Source organism: Pleuronectes platessa, chromosome 15 (genome assembly GCF_947347685.1).
Source record: "Pleuronectes platessa chromosome 15, fPlePla1.1, whole genome shotgun sequence".
NCBI classification, from domain to species: domain Eukaryota; kingdom Metazoa; phylum Chordata; class Actinopteri; order Pleuronectiformes; family Pleuronectidae; genus Pleuronectes; species Pleuronectes platessa.
The window spans coordinates 24,455,218-24,474,565 of NC_070640.1; the positions used below are offsets into that span (position 1 = coordinate 24,455,218).

The 19,348-nt window shown below is 41.8% G+C and overlaps 1 protein-coding gene across 1 annotated transcript in view; it reads left to right on the top strand.

Moving 5' to 3' along the window:
• Nucleotides 1-19,348, top strand: part of LOC128456656 (myotonin-protein kinase) — a 43,270-nt gene that overhangs the window by 14,980 nt on the left and 8,942 nt on the right. Inside the window, exons 2-7 of the mRNA XM_053440912.1 lie at nt 9,760-9,851; nt 15,706-15,789; nt 15,970-16,065; nt 16,206-16,354; nt 16,612-16,702; nt 16,848-17,045. Of these exons, the coding sequence (XP_053296887.1) occupies nt 9,760-9,851; nt 15,706-15,789; nt 15,970-16,065; nt 16,206-16,354; nt 16,612-16,702; nt 16,848-17,045 (710 nt within the window). The remainder of the gene's footprint in view (nt 1-9,759; nt 9,852-15,705; nt 15,790-15,969; nt 16,066-16,205; nt 16,355-16,611; nt 16,703-16,847; nt 17,046-19,348) is intronic.

The window sequence follows — 19,348 nt, forward strand, 5'->3', positions numbered from 1 at the left end:
ATAACCAAATTTATTGAGTGCCTAAAGGCAGACCAATCTATGGTAACACTTTTAAGCACTATTGCACAACACTTGTAAGCGCTTTGTGCGCCTGATGGCACAGTCACGTTCACTTAAGCGATTTGATGATGCACGCACAGTGGTAGAAGATATTATTAACACCTATTAATGACTCTGCTCCGTAACTCCGCTGTTAATTGGAATCTAAACTTAATTAGCTGTAAGTGGTTTTGTATATTTTTTTATTAAAAGGTTCCTGTAGAACAGATATGTCGCGCAAGCAAAACTAAACTGTTGGTTTTAATGTAAATTATTATTTGGATCAATAATCTGGCTTCAGTTCACCACCTCACGTCTGCGTCGCTACTTTCCCGTTTCCAAAACGTTCTTATGCATGGGTCAGAGTTTGTGTGGAAATACGCAAATTTTCCCGTAAAGTTCGTTTTAATGAATCCCAATGTTTGTGTGAGAAGTGGCGTCAGCAAGTTTCAGGCCTCGTTTTGTGCGTAAGCAACAGTTATAAATGAGACCCCTGACCCTGCTGCCTAAAAAGGAAGAACTTCAAAAAATAAGCAACTGGTGACCAGTCTCTCTACTGTGCACAGATTATAAACTGCTCTCAAAGGTCCTGGCAAACAGGCTGAGAAATGTGATGGACCAGATCATTCACTGGATCCAAACCTACTGTGTGCCAAGCAGGTCCATGGTTGACAATGTGTCACGGATTGGAGATCTTTTGGAACCCTCTGGTTCACTGGGCTTAGATGCTGGTCTGGTTTCTTTGGTCCAGGAAAAGGCAATTGACCGGGCTGAGCACCGTTACCTTTGGAAAGTGTTCCAAAGGTTTAGCTACAGCCCTGGACTTATCGCCAAGATTAAGGTGATGTAGGAGGACATTGAGAGTGTACTGAAAATGTTGTTTGTATAAACCTTTTAATGTGACTCGGGTATAAGATAAGGCTGCTCGATGTCCGTTATGCTCTATGCACTTTCCATCGAACCAATGTTACACAATATTTGTTCTTTTATTGTCTATTTTTACCTGTTTTGAGCACACGTTTAAATGTGTCTGTTTATGCAGATGATATTTTGTTATTTGTATCAAAAAACAAAAGATGAAAACAGGTTAGGAGAAATTGTTAAAACCTTTAAGAAAGTCTCAGCTGCTAAGGTGAAATCAACAAAAAGCGAGGCTGTAGCAGGAATTGGTCTGCAGGTCTCTCTCAGCTGCCAGGAGGGCTTAGCTGGAAGAGAGGAGGCCTAAAGTACCTGGGGGTTCATTTAGGAGACAATGGCACAGTAAAGAAGAACTGGTAGGGAGTGGTAGAGAATGTGGAAGGGAGGTTGGCCAAGTGGAAGTGGCTACTACCTCAAATGTCATATATAGGAAGAGTACTAATTATCAAGAACCTGGTAGCATCAACCCTCTGTGACAAACTAAAGTGTATAGAACCAACCTTCTGGTCTTTTACAAAAAGTGTGTTTAATCATGTAAAATTTCTTCTGGGACAAATTACACTGGGTACCACAGAGTGTACTAACCTGTCTAAGAAAGAGGGGTGCAGGGGTTAGTACACCTGGGGAGCATAAGAGCAGTTTTCAGACTTTCAGACTTTAGATGCATCTTTGTTTTTAATGAGCTTGGATTTTATCCATGTGTGTTACCTGCCTCCATTTTCCCTTCAAGGACTATTTGAACATGAGATTATTTTTGGCAGCTGATCAACGGTGATCAGAGAAGCTGTCTAAATAATTGGTAGATTCTCAGCTGTTTCTGAGATTTTTGTTCTTGATGGTGTTTTAGTCAGTGTTGTGCATGAACGAGTTCAAATGAAGGCGTTCTTTGAACACTGAACAGGATGAACTGAACGCAGCTTCATGACAAATAATGAATTAGAACGGTGAACACGTTCATATTATCTGAGGTCTAGCTAAAACGTTACGGAATGTTTTCCTTCTCCTGAGGAGAGACGCTGTCTAAATCAAATGCTTGCACCATATCGTTGCTCAGTGCCCGTAACATTTCCGCGATGTAGCCCCGTGATTCTCAAAGTGTGTGGTGCGCCCCTCCGATGGGGCGTAACGCTGGGTTCACACCGGACGCGGAAGCGACGCCGAAGCGTGGTGTAAGCGCTAATCCCTAGCGCGCTGGCGCTTGGCTGTTCACACCGGATGCGGAAGCCACGCTGAAGCGCAGGGCAGCGCTAATAATATCACCTGTTGATCCAGTAGTAAAAAAGCATATTTGTTGCTCCAAATTAAGCAACAGCGTCCCGACATTTGTCTTTTTTGATGTTGTCTTTATACAACATGTTCCGAGGATCATACAACTCACTGTTCTTCTCCACTTCAATTATTAATTTAATGTCATCCATGTTGAAGAACTTCTCCGCTGTTTGCTCCGTTAAATGTCGGGTGTCGAGGGTAAATTACGTATTCTCCACTCGAGCTTATGTGGAGAATATGTAGCCCCTCCCTGTCTCTTTTTATCTTTATGACTGCTTGTGTGGCTGTAGTGGATGGGCAGAGGGGGACATTTAATAATGTGGTTGGTAAAAGTGTTAATATTAAAACTCCAAGACAACAGAATGTGAATACAAAGTATGGGATGCATATTTGATAATTTATATCATATAAAATATCGTTTAAAATCATTTTCCAGTGTGTTTCCTGTCGCGATACGCTCGCGTCAAGCGGAAAAATAGACTCGACGCCGAAACGATTGCTTCACGGCGCTAGGGAGTGGATGGGAGCTGCGCTTACGCCATGCTTCGTAGTCGCTTACGCGTCCGGTGTGAACCCGGCGTGAACCCGGCGTAACAGGCATAGGGGCGCGCGACCGGGAGGGGGAAATGCGAGGCGGAACTAATATTATAGCCAAGCTGATGTACTGACGTCCGCATCTCTTTATCAGCGGAGCAGTCAACAAATCTCTCTTTCACTTTAGCCAAGGGTCGGCAACCCGCGGCTCTGGAAACACATGTGGCTCTTCAGCCCCTCTGCAGTGGCTCCTTGTGCAGTGTTGTGCATGTCGTGCATATTTTTCGCGAACAGGGAACTTTACAAAGCAGTTTTCATATGTTGAACGTGCATGTGAGGGAACGTCATGCGTCATGAATGTTAATTTGTTAAATCATCATCGTATCAGGCCAGCATAAAATACCAGGAGCGGGCGTCTGTGTGTGTGTGTGTGTCCGAGCTCCCGCACAGCGCACACAATCATTTGTTTTATAAATTTAAATGATAGAATTTAAGGTCTAGCCTAGTAATTGGTTTCATAACAAGGCAGAGCACTATGACTTGTTGTGCATTTTGTTTGCAGGGTCTGTATAAATAAGCAGGCGAAATTAGCAATAATAAAAAAATATATATATTTTAAGAATTGATACATATGAAGTACAGTTTAAGGCAAGGGGTAGTGATGGACAACATTTTCTTTAAAAAACAAGTTATGTCTTTCATTCTCACTTTCCACCTTTAAACTATTAAATGAACTGAACTATGAACTAGGTCAGAATATAAATGGTGAACTATGAACATGAACTATTTATGTTTACTTGTATGAACTGAACTTTGAACAAGTTCATGAGAGGTGTGAACTTGCACAACAAAACTGCCAAATGAGGACAGGAGATGATTGATTTTATTTCTTATAGTTTTATCATAAAGAAGTTCATAAGTTCATAAAGATATTGCTATATTTAGGGATCGAGGAATACTGGGTTCGGTGGAGATGGAGGCTAACCCTGTCAGCCTGGCTACAGTGCTGAAGAGAAACCTGGGGTTGTTTTTATTTTATTCTATTGGTGTGGAGTAGTACGCAGTTCTTGCTTTGTGGAGGGCCTTCTTATATGCTTTAACACTATCTTTCCAGGCTAGGATATATTTTATAGGGATGAGCGAGTACAGCATTATCTGTATCTGTATCTGTTAACCATATGAATTATCTGTATCCGTATCCGTACTCATAGTGGGCGGTGCCTAACCCGGAAGTGGGTGTGATTTAACCCGGAAGTGGACTGGATTTAACCCGGAAGTAGGCCGGGTTGTCTTGAAACGGGCGGGGCTTTAACCAGTATGTTATTTTAAGCAAGCAATTGATATGGGTTGATCAGAAATTTTTATATTTATTGCTGATTAGAAAACTATTACAGGACAGCATCAGCATTGAGCTTCAGATCAATGATTTTGATCACAATAGCAAACGAACTATTTACAAAACAAGTTTTGCAACAATGAATACAACACATGCTGTTGCAATTATGAAGTGAAATGTAATAAAAGTGTTTTCATACTGAACATAACTTTCTTTCTTAACTTAAATTTATTTCCACACCAGGTGTGTGTGTGTGTGTGTGTGTGTGTGTGTGTGTGTGTGTGTGTGTGTGTGTGTGTGTGTGTGAGTGTGTGTGTGAGTGTGTGTATGAGTGAAGGCCAATGTATGCTTCTCCGTTTTGACGGACACGGACAGATAGGACCGCCCTCTCCAACGTGGAACGCCCTCTCCGTGCCTCTCCGAGGCTCCTCGGAGAGCTTTTCGTGCAGCTCTCATTTTTCTAACTACACGTCGAAATGACGGACAGCCCACGGATAGCACTTGGCTGTGATTGGTCCGCTAACGCCAGCCTTTCGGAATGGAAACTTCCTGTTCCATTCCCTACATCACAATAAACCAAAATCACAACTACGACTCTATGATTAATGTGACAAGTGTGTTAAGCCAGCGGCGTTGTCCGGCTGACGGTGGCTGGTTAGAGCACTTACGGCATGTGTGTACGGTCACATACGGTTATAACGAACTTTGATAACGGGGCTAGCGGGCTAGCCACCATGCTAACTGCGGTGGGAACAGCGCAAAAACCCGCTGACTTTAATCCCACGGCTCTCATGACACTGTTTCTCAAACACCGTCAGGTTAGAAGCAAACACTTGGTAGTAGCTAGTATCGGCTGTCCCTGCTGACTGTGTGTGGAAGCTGGGGGGAAGCTAGCTGCCTCCGTGTAGCTTCAAGCTGTTGCAGCTGTTGAATTAGCAACGCAGTTTGGAAACAAGACCGGGGAACCGCTGCGTTAAGACACGATAACAAAAACATTTTGACCCGCTGGGTGTCACTTTATTCAGCAAAAACTGTCGCGTCATCAACATCCTTTTTCAGTTAGTTGCCATCGTTCACTGTGTGTGAGGAGCCGGGAGGACGTAAATAAACCAGCGTGGACTTCTTCTATATACCTCATGAGGTAGGCTTCTCTATGCTCGACTTCAGTTGCGCCATCTACTGTTCTGGCGGTGAATTGTTTTCACAACAAAAAGGCTCGTAGAACTATAAATCAAAAAGGGTCCGTCCGATCCGTCAGTCCGCAACGGACTCGGAGAATCATACTGAGGCCTTGAGTAAGAGAGAGACAGAGAGAGAGAGAGTAGTCAGACACTCAATACGTGAAGTAAAAAAAAAAAACTGTTTAAAAAAAAAAAGGCAGAGAGGCAGAGACGCAACGCGAGTCGCTTTCTACCAGCACCACGTCTGAACGAACCCACGTTTAACAGAACTCTACTGGTTAATAAGTAAGTACAAACTGAAATAAAAACAAACTTCAAGCTGAAGAAACACTAAACGTTAACGGAAAAGACCCGCGAACCTGAGTAACTCAGAGACAGAGAGCTGTTCTGTGAGTGAGTGAGTGAGCAGAGCGGTGTGTGAAGGGGAGGAGCGCTGTGACGCTGTGTGAGGATTTTCATTCAGTCCAAGCACAGATATTGACTCGTATTACTCGTATAATACTCGTGCTCGGCAAAAGTGCTTTATCCGTACCGGATACTCGTTTCAGCCGAGTATCCGGCTCATCTCTAATATTTTACACAGTTGTTCGAGCACCAAAATACGCAGAAACCTCAGAGAGAGCCACATGTGAGGGATCCCTCTCCCAGGACGGACAGAAGTGCAATAGATGCCACGTGCAGGAAAACATCATCAAGATTAAAGTCTTCAAGATTAAAGATTAAAGTCTCTAGCAGCATTTGATGAGGGTAGACATCCCGAAGGACAACCCCAACATGACATGCCAAGCAGTCCCGCTGCAATCACAGTCCATGGTCAGCAACCATCTAGACCACGATCCACCATCCAGACCAGACGCCACTCACGAGCCACCACCGCGGTCCTGGTCCACCGCCCATGCCCAATGCCAACGCGACACAGGGTCCGCCACCAGCACCACGATCAGCCCACATAACTCAGAATCCGCCACACTGGATCCAACACTGCGACCCCCGGTGCACGATCCACAAACCGCAATCCATGGTGCAGCCACAGAGTCCCTGGATCTGCGGGTGATAAAGCAAAGGGATTTCGGGGAAGGGGGATAGGGATGGAGAAGCTGGAAAGAGAAGCTCCGTGTGTCATGTGTCATAAAATAGAAAAAGTTACGTTCTTCCGCACTAATTAGCTCTAACTATAAGCTTTATCAAAAAGGAAGGTTTTGAGCCTACTCTTAAATGAAAAGATGGTATCTGCCTCCCGAACTGAAAGTGGTAGATGATTCCACAGCCGAGGGGCTTGATGGCTGAAAGCTCTGGCTCCTACTCTACTTTTAGAGACTTTAGGGACGACAAGTAGGCTTGAATTCTGGGAGCGGAGTGCTCTAGTGGGTTTATAAATGGTACTAACAGCTCTTTAAGGTAAAAAGGCGCTATATTATTAAGGGCCTTGAAGGTGAGGAGAAGAATTTTAAATTCTATTCTAGATTTAACTGGAAGCCAGTGTAGCGATGCTAATACTGGAGAAATGTGCTTTCTTCTCTTTGTTCTCGTCAGGACACGTGCTGCGGCATTTTGGACAAGCTGTAGAGTCTTTAACGACTTACTGCTGGAGCCTGATAATAATGAATTACAATAGTCCAGTCTCGATGTAACAAAGGCGTGGACTAGTTTTTCTGCATCTTTTTGTGAAAGGACATGTCAAATTTTTGAAATATTACGCAAGTGGAAAAAAGCGGTTCTAGAAATTTGTTTTAAGTGACTATTAAAGGATAAATCAGGATCGAAGATCACTCCCAAGTTCCTGACTGTTTCATTGGAAGCAAGGGCAATGTTGTCTAGCGCAGCTATATCATTAGATAATGTATCTCTAAGGTGTTTGGGGCCAAGTATTATAACCTCTGTTTTGTCTGAGTTTAATAAGAGAAAATTGCGGGTCATCCAGGTTTTTATGTCCTTGAGACATGTTCGAAGTTTAGTTAATTGATTACTTTGTTCAGGTTTTATTGACAAATATAACTGGGTGTCATCCGCATAGCAGTTGAGATTTACCGAGTGTGTCCTGATAATGTTTCCTAGTGGAAGCATATATAATGAGAATAAAATTGGGCCGAGCACAGAGCCCTGTGGAACACCATGGTTAACTTTGGTGCGCACAGATGACTCATCATTACTTTGCACGAATTGGGAGCGATCAGAAAAATACGATTTAAACCAGTTAAGGGCGGTTCCATTAATGTTAATTAACTGTTTGAGTCTTTGTAATAAAATTTGATGGTCAATTGTGTCGAATGCTGCACTGAGATCTAACAGAACGAGGACAGACACAAGTCCCTGATCTGAGGCTATTAAAAGGTCATTAGTGACTTTTGCCGAGGCTGTCTCTGTACTATGATTGGCTCTGAACCCCGACTGAAAGTCTTCATATATATTATTTTCCTGGAGAAACTCACACAGCTGATTGGCTACAACTTTTTCTAAGATTTTAGACATGAAGGGGAGATTAGATATTGGCCTGTAATTGGCTAAAACCTCTGGGTCTAGAGTGGGTTTTTTGAGTAGGGGTTTGATGACAGCTATTTTAAAAGACTGTGGTACATAACCTGAGGGTAATGACAGATTGATAATGTTAAGTAACGAACTATCAATTAGGGGCAGAATTTCTTTAAGTAATTTTGTAGGAATGGGATCTAAGATACAGGTTGTTGGTTTAGAACCTGAGATTATTTTGGTAAACTGATCACGGGTGATCAGAGAGAAGCTGTCTAAGTAATGGGTAGGATTCTCAGCCGTTTCTGAGATCTCTGTTGTTGGGAGGGTATTAGTGCCAATTGAGGGCAGGAGATGGTTGATTTTATTTCTAATAGTTTGAATTTTATCATTAAAAAAGGTCATAAAGATATTGCTATTTAGGGATGGAGGAATACTGGGTTCGGTGGAGGTGTGACTCTCTGTCAGCCTGGCTACAGTGCTGAAGAGAAACCTGGGGTTGTTTCTATTCTCTTCTATTAGTTTTGAATAGTAGGCGGCTCTTGCTTTGTGGAGAGCATTTTTATATTCTTTAACACTATTCTTCCAATCTATTAGATTTTCAACATGGTTGCTGGAGCACCACTTCCTTTCTAGTTTTCTTGATAATTGTTTTAACTCATTTGTCTAGGAATTATACCACGGAGCTAATTTACTATGTTTGACATTTTTCTTTTTTTGAGGCGCTATTGAGTCTAATGTTAATCGTAATGAGTCTGCAGAGCTATCAACGAGGTGGTCGATCTCAATGGAGCTCAGGTTTTTAAAGAATTGTTGTTTATATCTACTGCTAATACGGGTTTAAATGTAATTGGAATTATTTCCTTAAATTTAGCTACAGCACTATCAGGTAGACATCTAGAAAATAATTTTTTTATTAGTGGCATATATTCAGTTATTGAAAAATCAAAGGTTATTAAATTATGGTCTCATAGAACTGGATTGCACGGAAGTACTGTTAAATTTTCAATTCCGACACCGTACGATAATACCAAGTCAAGTGTGTGGTTACAACAATGAGTAGGTTTGTGCACACACTGACTGAAACCAGTAGAGTCTAGTATTGAAATAAATGCTACGCTAAGGCAATCTTTATTATTGTCAACATGAATATTAAAGTCACCAACAATAATCATTTTATCGGTCATTAAGACTAAGTTTGATAAAAACTCAGGGAATTCCTTTAAAAATTCAGAATAAGCCACCGGAGCACGGTAAACTACAGCAAATATGATTGGCTGTTGGTGGTTCCTAGATTGGCGTGGAAGACTAAGAACCAGACATTCAAATGATTTGTAGCTGAGTTTAGGTTTAGGATTAATTGATAGACTGGAGTTAAAAATGGCAGCAACTCCACCTCCTCGCCCAATTTCTCTGGGAACCTGTGAATTTATATGACTGGGGGGAGTAGATTAATTTATTCATATTCATCAGGATGCAGCCACGTCTCAGTAAGGGACAATAAATCTATGTTGTAATCGGAGACTATTTCATTAACTAAAAGAGCCTTTTTTGACAGTGATCTAATGTTTAAAAGTCTGGGTTTCCTGTGTTGTTTCAGAGGTTGTTTTAATTTGTATTAGATTTTTGTGTGGAGTTCTCGCTCTGTTTTTGTAATATTCCTAGATAAGAGAGCTGCTCCATCCCAAGTGGGATGAACGCCGTCTCTCTTAACAAGACCAGGTTTTCTCAAAAAAGTTAGCCAATTATCTATAAAGCCCACACCGTTTACAGGACACCACCTCGACAGCCAGTGGTTAAAAGATAACATGCGGCTAAACATGTCGTCACCTGTTGTATTAGGGAGCGAATGTAGTGTAATAATGAGAAATTGAAGGTTATTAAATAATTGTCTGATAGAATCAGATTATGTGGAAGTAATGTTAGATTCTCAAATTTAACACTGTATGATAATACAAGGTCAAGTGTGTGGCTACAACAATGAGTCACAATCTCTCTCTCTCGCCTCCATTACAGCTGAGCCTCTGGTGAGGCAGGTGAAGAAGACTCGCATCAAAAGAGAAGACTTTCACATCCTGAGAGTGATTGGTCATGGCACATTCAGTGAGGTGAGCATGTGTGGAGCAGGAATTCAACACTTTTTAATATTGACAAAGTATTGATTACAAATGCATTTTAAAATATTAATTCAGATGTTTTTAGACGATTACTTTTACATTTGCACTAATTCTTTCTATTTTCAGCAGTTGTTTTTCAACTAAAGCTGTTTACATTGTTCCCCCTCTTAATAACATATTTGAAAAGTTACAACTTTTCATCTTCACCATCAGTTTTCACATCAACAATAAAGGTGATTCAGTTATTCAGAGGCTGCATTATAGTGACAGATGTTTGCAACATTCTGCTCACTTGATGTGTGAGAATGAGTATTACATTGTACAATATGAACCTGTAGCTCCATGCAGCTCAGTTTTCCAATATCCCTATGAAATACTGAAGAACGTGCAGGATAAATTTAGATGGTATTTTAACAGTAGACAAAAATGAATGCTATATATTTTGAAGAACAAAAAACCCTACTGTATACTCCATCCCTCTCATAGTAAAACACCTTTGAATGTATTCCATTTTGAGTACTTTTTGTAAGGTGGGAATACTAGGTGGGTATACTATACATCAGAGGTCTTCAACAGGGGGTCCGCGACCCCTAGGGGGTCCGCGGAGGTACTGCAGGGGGGTCGCGAAATCTTTGATTGATTAGACAATTTCTTTAATTTTTTATAATTTGTTTTTCTTTTTTTTTTTTCTTCGAAAAACCAATTTTTTCCCCAAATCTTAAATGTCTTTAAATACACATTTACATTCATCCAACATATTGTGAGGCTGATTTGACCCTCTGCCTGACAACCCCCATCCGTCCAAGATTAGATAAGTTATGTGCTACCCATCAGGGTCCGACATCTCACTAATGTGGGCGTATGTGTGCCATCCACAGATGGCTTGAGGATTCACTGTCTCTTCTACATGGATGTTTCAAATAAAACATGAATCTGTGAATTACTTTAATAGCTCAGTGTTGTATGCAAGATGTATGTTTATAAATGGCAGTGGCATGGCCAACCTGTACCTTGCACATGTTTAAATTAAAAACATGAATAAATGAACCCTTGTAATATTTGATAAGCTTAGTATTGATTGCACAATAACAGGGTAGCTATGTTTATACAAGGCACTAGTCCCAGTTTAATATAAAACACAATTTTATAGGGGAGAGCGGGGTAATGTTGGACATCAGGTAATGTGAGAAACCCCCTGTATCTAGGCAACGGAACACATTTGTGGTCATTTGACCAATATGTTTTCAAGCCCCTCCCATTTCCCCCTTGCTACGAAGGAGAAGTTGGTGCTGGTGCTGTGGAAAGTATGTTTTTTCACCCAAAACATTTTTTTGCATGTAAAAGTAAATTTTCTTGCTTTGAACCTAATTGAATCAGGTAGAAAAACTTATATCATACATGTTGGTGAACTATCAACATATAAAACCATGTGATTGATGCTAGCTGAAGATTAGCCTGAATTGATAAGAGATGTTGTTTTTCAAAAATTGTGGCTTCGGGGTAAAGTGGGACAAATGATGTGGGGTAAAGTGGGACACTGTCTCACTTTACCCCACCATGAAGCCCAAGTTAAGTTTAGTCTTAAACATATTCTAGTGTTATATTACATTATATATGTTTTATTTTTAATGTCATAAACATTGTAGAAAAGCCATCATGCCAAGAAACTATACACCAGGAAGACAACCTGGGGCCAAACACCTCTCGCAGAGATGTAGAGTGCAGCCGCTGAGGTCATGCAAGGAAAGAAGTCCTTAAGAAAAGCTGGAAGGGAAAGAAATATTGACAAGACAACCCTCAAAAGATTCATAAAGAAAAAAGAGAAAGGGAAAGTAAAATCAGTAGCCTGGGGTGCAGTAGCTGTGGTAAAGAGAATATTCACAGATGAAATGGAGGAGGAGCTGGCCAAACACTTGAAACAACTAGCTGACCAGTTCCATGGCCTTGCTCCAGTTAAGTGCCGTGAACTGGCATTTGATTACGCAGAGAAAAAATAATATCCCTGTCCTTGCCAATTGGACAGAGAAACAATGTGCAGGCAAGCTAGGGTGTGCAAGAGATCACATGAATCATAATAATCATAAATGTGCTTAATTGACCAATCCCCATGATTCTATTACTAGTCCAATATTAGTGGTTGTCAATCTAGCTGTCGGGATTTTAACTATTACAACATGTGTTGTTATGGTAGTTTTAAAGTGGAAAAAGTAAGTGGACCACTTTACCCAGTAGCTGGGCTAAAGTGGGACACAATACCACTTTTTTTTCCCACATTACGCCGCTCTCCCCTACTGTATATATATATATATATAGTAGGGGGTCCCTGCTCCATCTCTTGCCCAGTTTGGGGGGTCCTTGGCCTGAAAAACGTTGAAGACCCCTGCTATACATTGTATCTTTGGCTTGGGGTAACCCTGAGTGTAATATGCCCTGGCTCAATTGTCACACCTGAAGTCACATCAACCCGAACACCACAGTGTATTTTTTGAAGTTCCTTACCAGATTTATTAACTGGAAAAGGAGAAGCACTGGATTCTTGGAAGTTTGGTAAGTGTGGTTTATTGTGTTTTTCATGCAAACTTTTATCATGTGGTTATAATATTTTAAGCACAATGTTTTCGTAGTGTTGTGTTGCAGATTTAGGTAACTTATGTAGCTTTCTCCTTTCCCGAGATTTCCTTTGCAAACCTTGTGACTTTATATTGTAGAATACAGTATATTATAGATTACAAATTGGGATTTTTCTGTGAAAATAAATACTCTAACAATATATTTTAAACAAAAAATAATTGATAAAATGCTAGTCTTGTTTGCTAACAAGTTTATTTATACAGCCCTTTCCAATTGAAATATCTTCATGATTTGCTTTTTACATTACTTAAAACACTCTGCAAAAATGTTTGTATGAATAGATTCTCATTTAATCACCATTCAATTCATTCTCAATCATCATAAATATTTGTCAGTGTGTTTAATTGCCATCTGACTATAGACTTAACTATATACAGGGTATTTCCTGCATATTAGGCTTTTAACTATTGTTAATAACAGGATGATTCTTCAACTATAGCTATTTTTTTGCCCCTGTAATGCTTAATCTAAAACTGACATTAGTATGCTTGTATAGCATGATATTTATTTTAAATTGTGACAAAATGTCATTTTCACAACTGTAATTTATGTCACTTTGTTTATTGTGATGGAAAAAAATATTGTGATTGAAATGACAATGCTAGTGTTATATATGCATTCAGTTGACTTATTTAACCCAAAATATTCTATATTTAATTTAACACCTAAAGAAAACACTTTTTCACCTAATTAATTTATATGGTTTTTAAGTAAAAAAAAATTGCAAGCACTGTTGGTCAACGACAGATTAGAATTTCTCCACCATCTCTTGTTCTTTAAGATGGCACGAAAGACCAGAGCAGAGAGGTCACAAGCATACAGTGAAAGGATTAAATCACAACCACTTAATTATGAGGAGCTCCTCAGTAAAGACAGAGAAAGCAGAAAATCTGTGTCATAATTGTCAGAGGGAGACTGACTATTCAAGCTCTTTTGAACTATCTGAAACATCCCAGCAGTCTGTAAAGACAAGAGAGGAAAAGCGTTGCAAAGAATAGGGCAAAGGTCGTCAGAGATCTTAACGCAACTAGTACAAAGCCTGAAGATGCCATAAGGTTGAAAAATACAAGAAAAGATGTTACAGACTTGAAAAGAACAGACGGTTGATTCACCAAAGCTCAAGACCAAACAACAGAGTAGACAGAGATCAAATGATTTAAGAACTCTGCTTTTTCAATTGCAACCAAACAAAAAATGCCCTTGGAAGTGAGGGAAAAAATAACATTTCTTGTCAGTAGGAAAGAATGCAAAATCACCTCTTGGTTATCTCGATGAGAACACTACACCAGTAATTTAGGATGGAGCATCCTGAAGCAACCAGATTTTTTAATCCAACAATCAGAGACAAATCCCTCTGTAAAATACATGCCAATCTTTTTCATTCCCCAGAACCACATTATCATTGTTATTCAAAGGGGATTTGATAGATGTAAAACATCCTCTGTAGCATGTGTGAATTGAATACATTAGCCCCTCTAGATTGTCTCTGCAAGACCAGGAGAGATTTCTTGGCGAATTCTATTGCTCAGAGCCCCATCTTTTAAGATGCTTCGGTCTCCAAACAGAAAGTAGAATGCTGTTGAAGGTTTATCTGCAGAACTTGCTGTTGTTTTGGTTCTCCTACCCTCGCTCCTCTAGTTTCTGCTGAGGAAAGCCCACATACTGAAAATATCTATCTTCTATTATCTTTCTGAGAGAAAAAGCTTAAGACTTTTTCTTTATTCTTTTACCTTTTTCAGGCAAGTCAAATCTTTGCAACTTGTTTGTAGGTTTCAGCACAAAAAGAGCAGCAAATAAGCAATTTTATTCAATTCGATTTAATGTGCATTGATGACACAAGTCTTAATGAGGAAGTTGTTTTATGTTATTTGGTTTCAAGAATAATAATAGTGAATATTGTTCATCAATGCTGTTGTTACATGTGATCCAACAAATGCTGTCTTTTCCACCACACAATGTAATCCCGTCACGACACATATTTTTAATGAATTTTGAAGAATTCCCACTAATAATATATTGTAGTTTTCAAAATTGTTCAGTTATATATTTACAATTAAGTTATAGAATTGTAAAAGTCATTATTATGCCATATAAGAAATAGATTTTATGACTTTAGTGAAAAAAAATTATGAAAATACATTTGGGAGCATCCTTGTGAGAAAAATTCATTAGAATTTTTGAAAACACAAGTAATACCAACATTTTTTGTTTGAAAAACATATTTTGTGGTGTGATGGAAATTATGATTTTCTATGAATGTTCTAATAAGATGATGAAAATTATATATTTTCTAAATAATTTCAGCAAAGGCACTATCAGGAAGTGGTTCAATACAGAATGGAGAAATAAAACATGGATGTGGCGGCGGCTGTGGCTAAGGGGGTAGAGCGGTCATCCTCTGACCATGTTGGCTATTCGATCCCAGTCTTCCACATCTGCATGCTGAAATGTCCTTGGGCAAGATACTGAACACCAAATTTAGACCATTTGATACATTGTGATTGATTTTCTAAATGTTTCCAGACCCAAAACAGACCGGGTTAGAGAGATTGGCTATGAGGTTTTGTTCTATGTGAGCCTTTTGAATATTAATTAATTAATTGCATGGAACAGTCCCAGGAGAACCAGTCTCTACAGTGATTGTAGAGGTAAATAATAATGTAATAAATAATAATCATTGTTTTAGTCTACATTTGAGGTCCATTTGTCTTTACACCGATGGGATAGTATCCCTGCCAAGGTGATAAGTTGAAATTTAACACAATTGTTCTTCTAAATGGTCAGTATTTATATACCCTTTTACTAGTTTAGATGACAACATAAAGTGCTTTACGTGTGTGCTCTCTGTCTATCTCTCTCAGTACTATGGCTAACAGGTTTCAGCTTTGTGCATTTCTGTTTCAGTCATGTTGAGTTTCACCGACCTGTCAGTTAAGGATCTTCCACTGGTTATTATGAATTTTTGTGACTAAATCAATGATGAGCTTTTTACTATGAATTACACTACAGTACAATGCCAGTACTGTAAATAAAATTACAAAAACTGTCTGGCAACTGTACTGCCAGAGAGTATGTTACCACCACTGCACTGAATTTAACTATTTCAAATGAGTCACTGTCACCGAGCTTTAGGACTGAATGGATCTACTGTTTGAGGTAAAGTGTGCAACCATTCTGTGCTTGATGTGGGTATTCTGTGTTGTCACTGTTGCAGGTTGCTGTAGCAAGGAAGCAAAACACACAACAAGTGTACGCTGTGAAGATTATGAATAAGTGGGACATGCTGAGGCGAGGAGAGGTACACAAACAAATCTGCACTACCATACACAGGACTAAAAACATCGGCAGTTCTCTCAGGGCATATGCAGCACTGATAAGGAAGACAAAGGAAGGAAAGTAATGGAGATATATGCTGTTTGATTTAAGATGTATCTGTTCCTATTTGTGTCTTATATCCCGGGTTTTGTGTCTTATACAGACAGCATGTTACCAGGAAGAGAGGGAGGTTTTACTGAGGGATGACAGAAGCTGGATCACAGAATTGCACTATGCCTTTCAGGATGACAACTATCTGGTATGTATGAACGCGCCCAAACCAGAAATGTCAAGTTAACTTATTGTATGCAATACTCCTGTCTTGTTCACTGTGTAGTAGTGCATACTGTTTTTAACTTATATCCAACAGCCATTTCCCTTACCCATCCAACCTCTCAGTACCTGGTATTGGATTATTACGTAGGAGGGGACCTGCTGTCTCTGCTCAGTAAATTTGGAGACAGGATCCCTGAGGACATGGCTCAGTTCTACCTGGCAGAGATGGTCATGGCCATTGAATCTGTCCACAAACTGGGTTATGTGCACAGGTAGATAATTCTTCCTCACTTATATCACTTTGAGTTACACATTGTTTTCGATCCGATGCAGTGCATAGAAATCATAAATAAACAGCAAAAAAAAATTTAACATGGTTCAAATTATTTTTCTGAGTAATAAGCTCATTGTAAATCACACCATAAATTCTCCTCAGGAGGTTAACATGCGGGGGAGAAAAAACATTGTAAACATGCTCGATGTGTTATTTAATTAAACCATTTGCCGTTTTACTGTGTTCATTACAAAGAGACATCAAACCTGACAACATCCTGCTGACAGCTGATGGACACATCAGACTTGGGGACTTTGGCTCCTGTCACAGACGCTTAGATGGGATGGTGAGAGTTAGCATTTACATAAAAAGTTTCAATTTCAAAGATACTAACTGCTAGCAAATAATTGTTTCATGTCAGCAAAATTTAATCGCAATCACTTTGGAAATATGGGTCATGACCACTTTTGTCTTCGTTGTTTTCATTGCAGGTTCACTCTTCCCTAGCAGTCGGGACCCCTAACTATTTGTCCCCGGAGATTTTAAGGGCAGTAGAGGGAGGTGGAGGTTATGGTCCTGAATGTGATTGGTGGGCTTTGGGTATTTGTGCCTATGAAATGCTGCTTGGGACCACACCCTTCTACGCAGAGTCCACCTCTGAAACATATGCCAAGATTATAAATTTCAAGGTACAAAAAAAACACATCAACACACATCTATCTATCTATCTGTCCGTCTGTCCATCTGTCCATCTGCCAGTCTATCTAGAATCGAACTTTGTAATTGTCTCATCTCATCTCATCGTCATCCGCTTATCCGGGGTCGGGTCGCGGGGGGAGCAGCTCAAGCAGGGGGCCCCAGACTTCCCTTTCCCGGGCCACATTGACCAGCTCTGACGGGGGGATCCCGAGGCGTTCCCAGGCCAGAGTTGAGATATAATCTCTCCACCTAGTCCTGGGTCTTCCCCGAGGTCTCCTCCCCACTGGACGTGCCTGAAACACCTCCCAAGGGAGGCGCCCAGTGGGCATCCTTACCAGATGCCCGAACCACCTCAGCTGACTCCTTTCTAAGTAAAGGAGCAGCGGCTCTAATCCGAGTCCCTCACGGATGACTGAGCTTCTCACCCTATCCCTAAGGGAGACGCCAGCCACCCTTCTGAGAAAACTCATCTCGGCCGCTTGTACCCGCGATCTCGTCCTTTCGGTCATCACCCAGCCCTCATGACCATAGGTGAGGATAGGAACGAAGATCGACCGGTAGATCGAGAGCTTTGCCTTGCCGCTCAGCTCTCTTTTCGTTACAACGGTGCGGTAAAGCGAACGCAATACCGCCCCCGCTGCTCCGATTCTCCGGCCAATCTCACGCTCCATAGTACCCTCACTCGCGAACAAGACCCCGAGGTACTTGAACTCCTTCACTTGGGCTAAGGACTCATTTCCTACCCGGAGTAAGCAATCCATCGGTTTCCTGCTAAGAGTCATGGCCTCAGATTTAGCGGTGCTGATCCTCATCCCAGCCGCTTCACACTCGGCCGCCAGCCGATCCAGTGAGTGCTGAAGGTCACAAGCCGATGATCCAATGAGGACCACATCATCCGCAAAAAGCAGTGACGAGATCCTCAGACCACCGAACTGCAACCCCTCCCCACCACGACTACGCCTCGATATCCTGTCCATGTATATCACAAACAGGATTGGTGACAAGGCGCAGCCCTGGCGGAGACCAGCACCCACTGAGAACGAAACTGACTGGCTGCCGAGGACCCGAACACAGCTCTCGCTTTGGGAGTACAGAGATTGGATGGCCCTGAGGAGAGACCCCCTTACCCCATACTCCAGCAGCACCTCCCACAGTTTCTCCCGGGGGACCCGGTCATACGCCTTCTCCAGATCCACAAAACACAAGTGGACCGGATGGGCATACTCCCAGGCCCCCTCCAGGATCCTTGCGAGAGTGAAGAGCTGGTCCGTAGTTCCACGTCCGGGGCGAAAACCGCATTGTTCCTCTTCAATCTGAGGTTCGACGATCGGCCGAACCCTCCTTTCCAGCACCTTGGAGTAGACTTTACCAGGGAGGCTGAGAAGTGTGATACCCCGATAATTGGTACACACTCTCTGGTCCCCCTTTTTGAACAGGGGAACCACCACCCCGGTTTGCCACTCCTTTGGCACTGTACCCGACTCCCACGCGATGTTGAATAGGCGTGTCAACCATGACAGCCCCTCAACACCCAGAGCCTTTAGCATTTCTGGCTGGATCTCATCAATCCCTGGGGCTTTGCCACTGCGGAGATGTTTGACTACCTCAGTGACCTCCACCAGGGAAATTGACGACGAAACACCATCAACCTCGAGCTCTGCCTCCAACATAGAGGGCGTGTTATTCGGATTCAGGAGTTCCTCAAAGTGTTCCTTCCAACGTCCGACGACCTCCTCAGTTGAGGTCAACAGAGTCCCATCCTTACTGTACACAGCTTGGATGGTTCCCCGTTTCCCCCTCCTGAGGTGCCGGATAGTCTTCCAGAAACACTTTGGTGCCGACCGAAAGTCCTTCTCCATGACCTCTCCGAACTTCTCCCACACCCTGCTTAGCCTCCGACACGGCAGCAGCTGCAGCCCTTCGGGCCTGTCGGTACCCTGCAACCGAGTCAGGAGTCCTCCAGGATATCATATCCCGGAAGGCCTCCTTCTTCAATCGGACGGCTTCCCTGACCACCGGTGTCCACCACGGTGTCCGAGGGTTACCGCCCCTTGAGGAACCTAAGACCCTGAGGCCACAGCTAGCCGCCGCAGCTTCAGCAATGGAGGCTTTGAACACTGCCCACTCCGGCTCAATGTCCCCAACCTCCACAGGAATGCCAGAAAAACTCCGCCGGAGGTGTGAGTTGAAGATACCTAGGACGGGGGCCTCCTCCAGACGTTCCCAGTTCACCCGCACTACTCGTTTGGGCTTACCAGGTCTATCCGGAAATTTCCCCCATTCCCTGATCCAA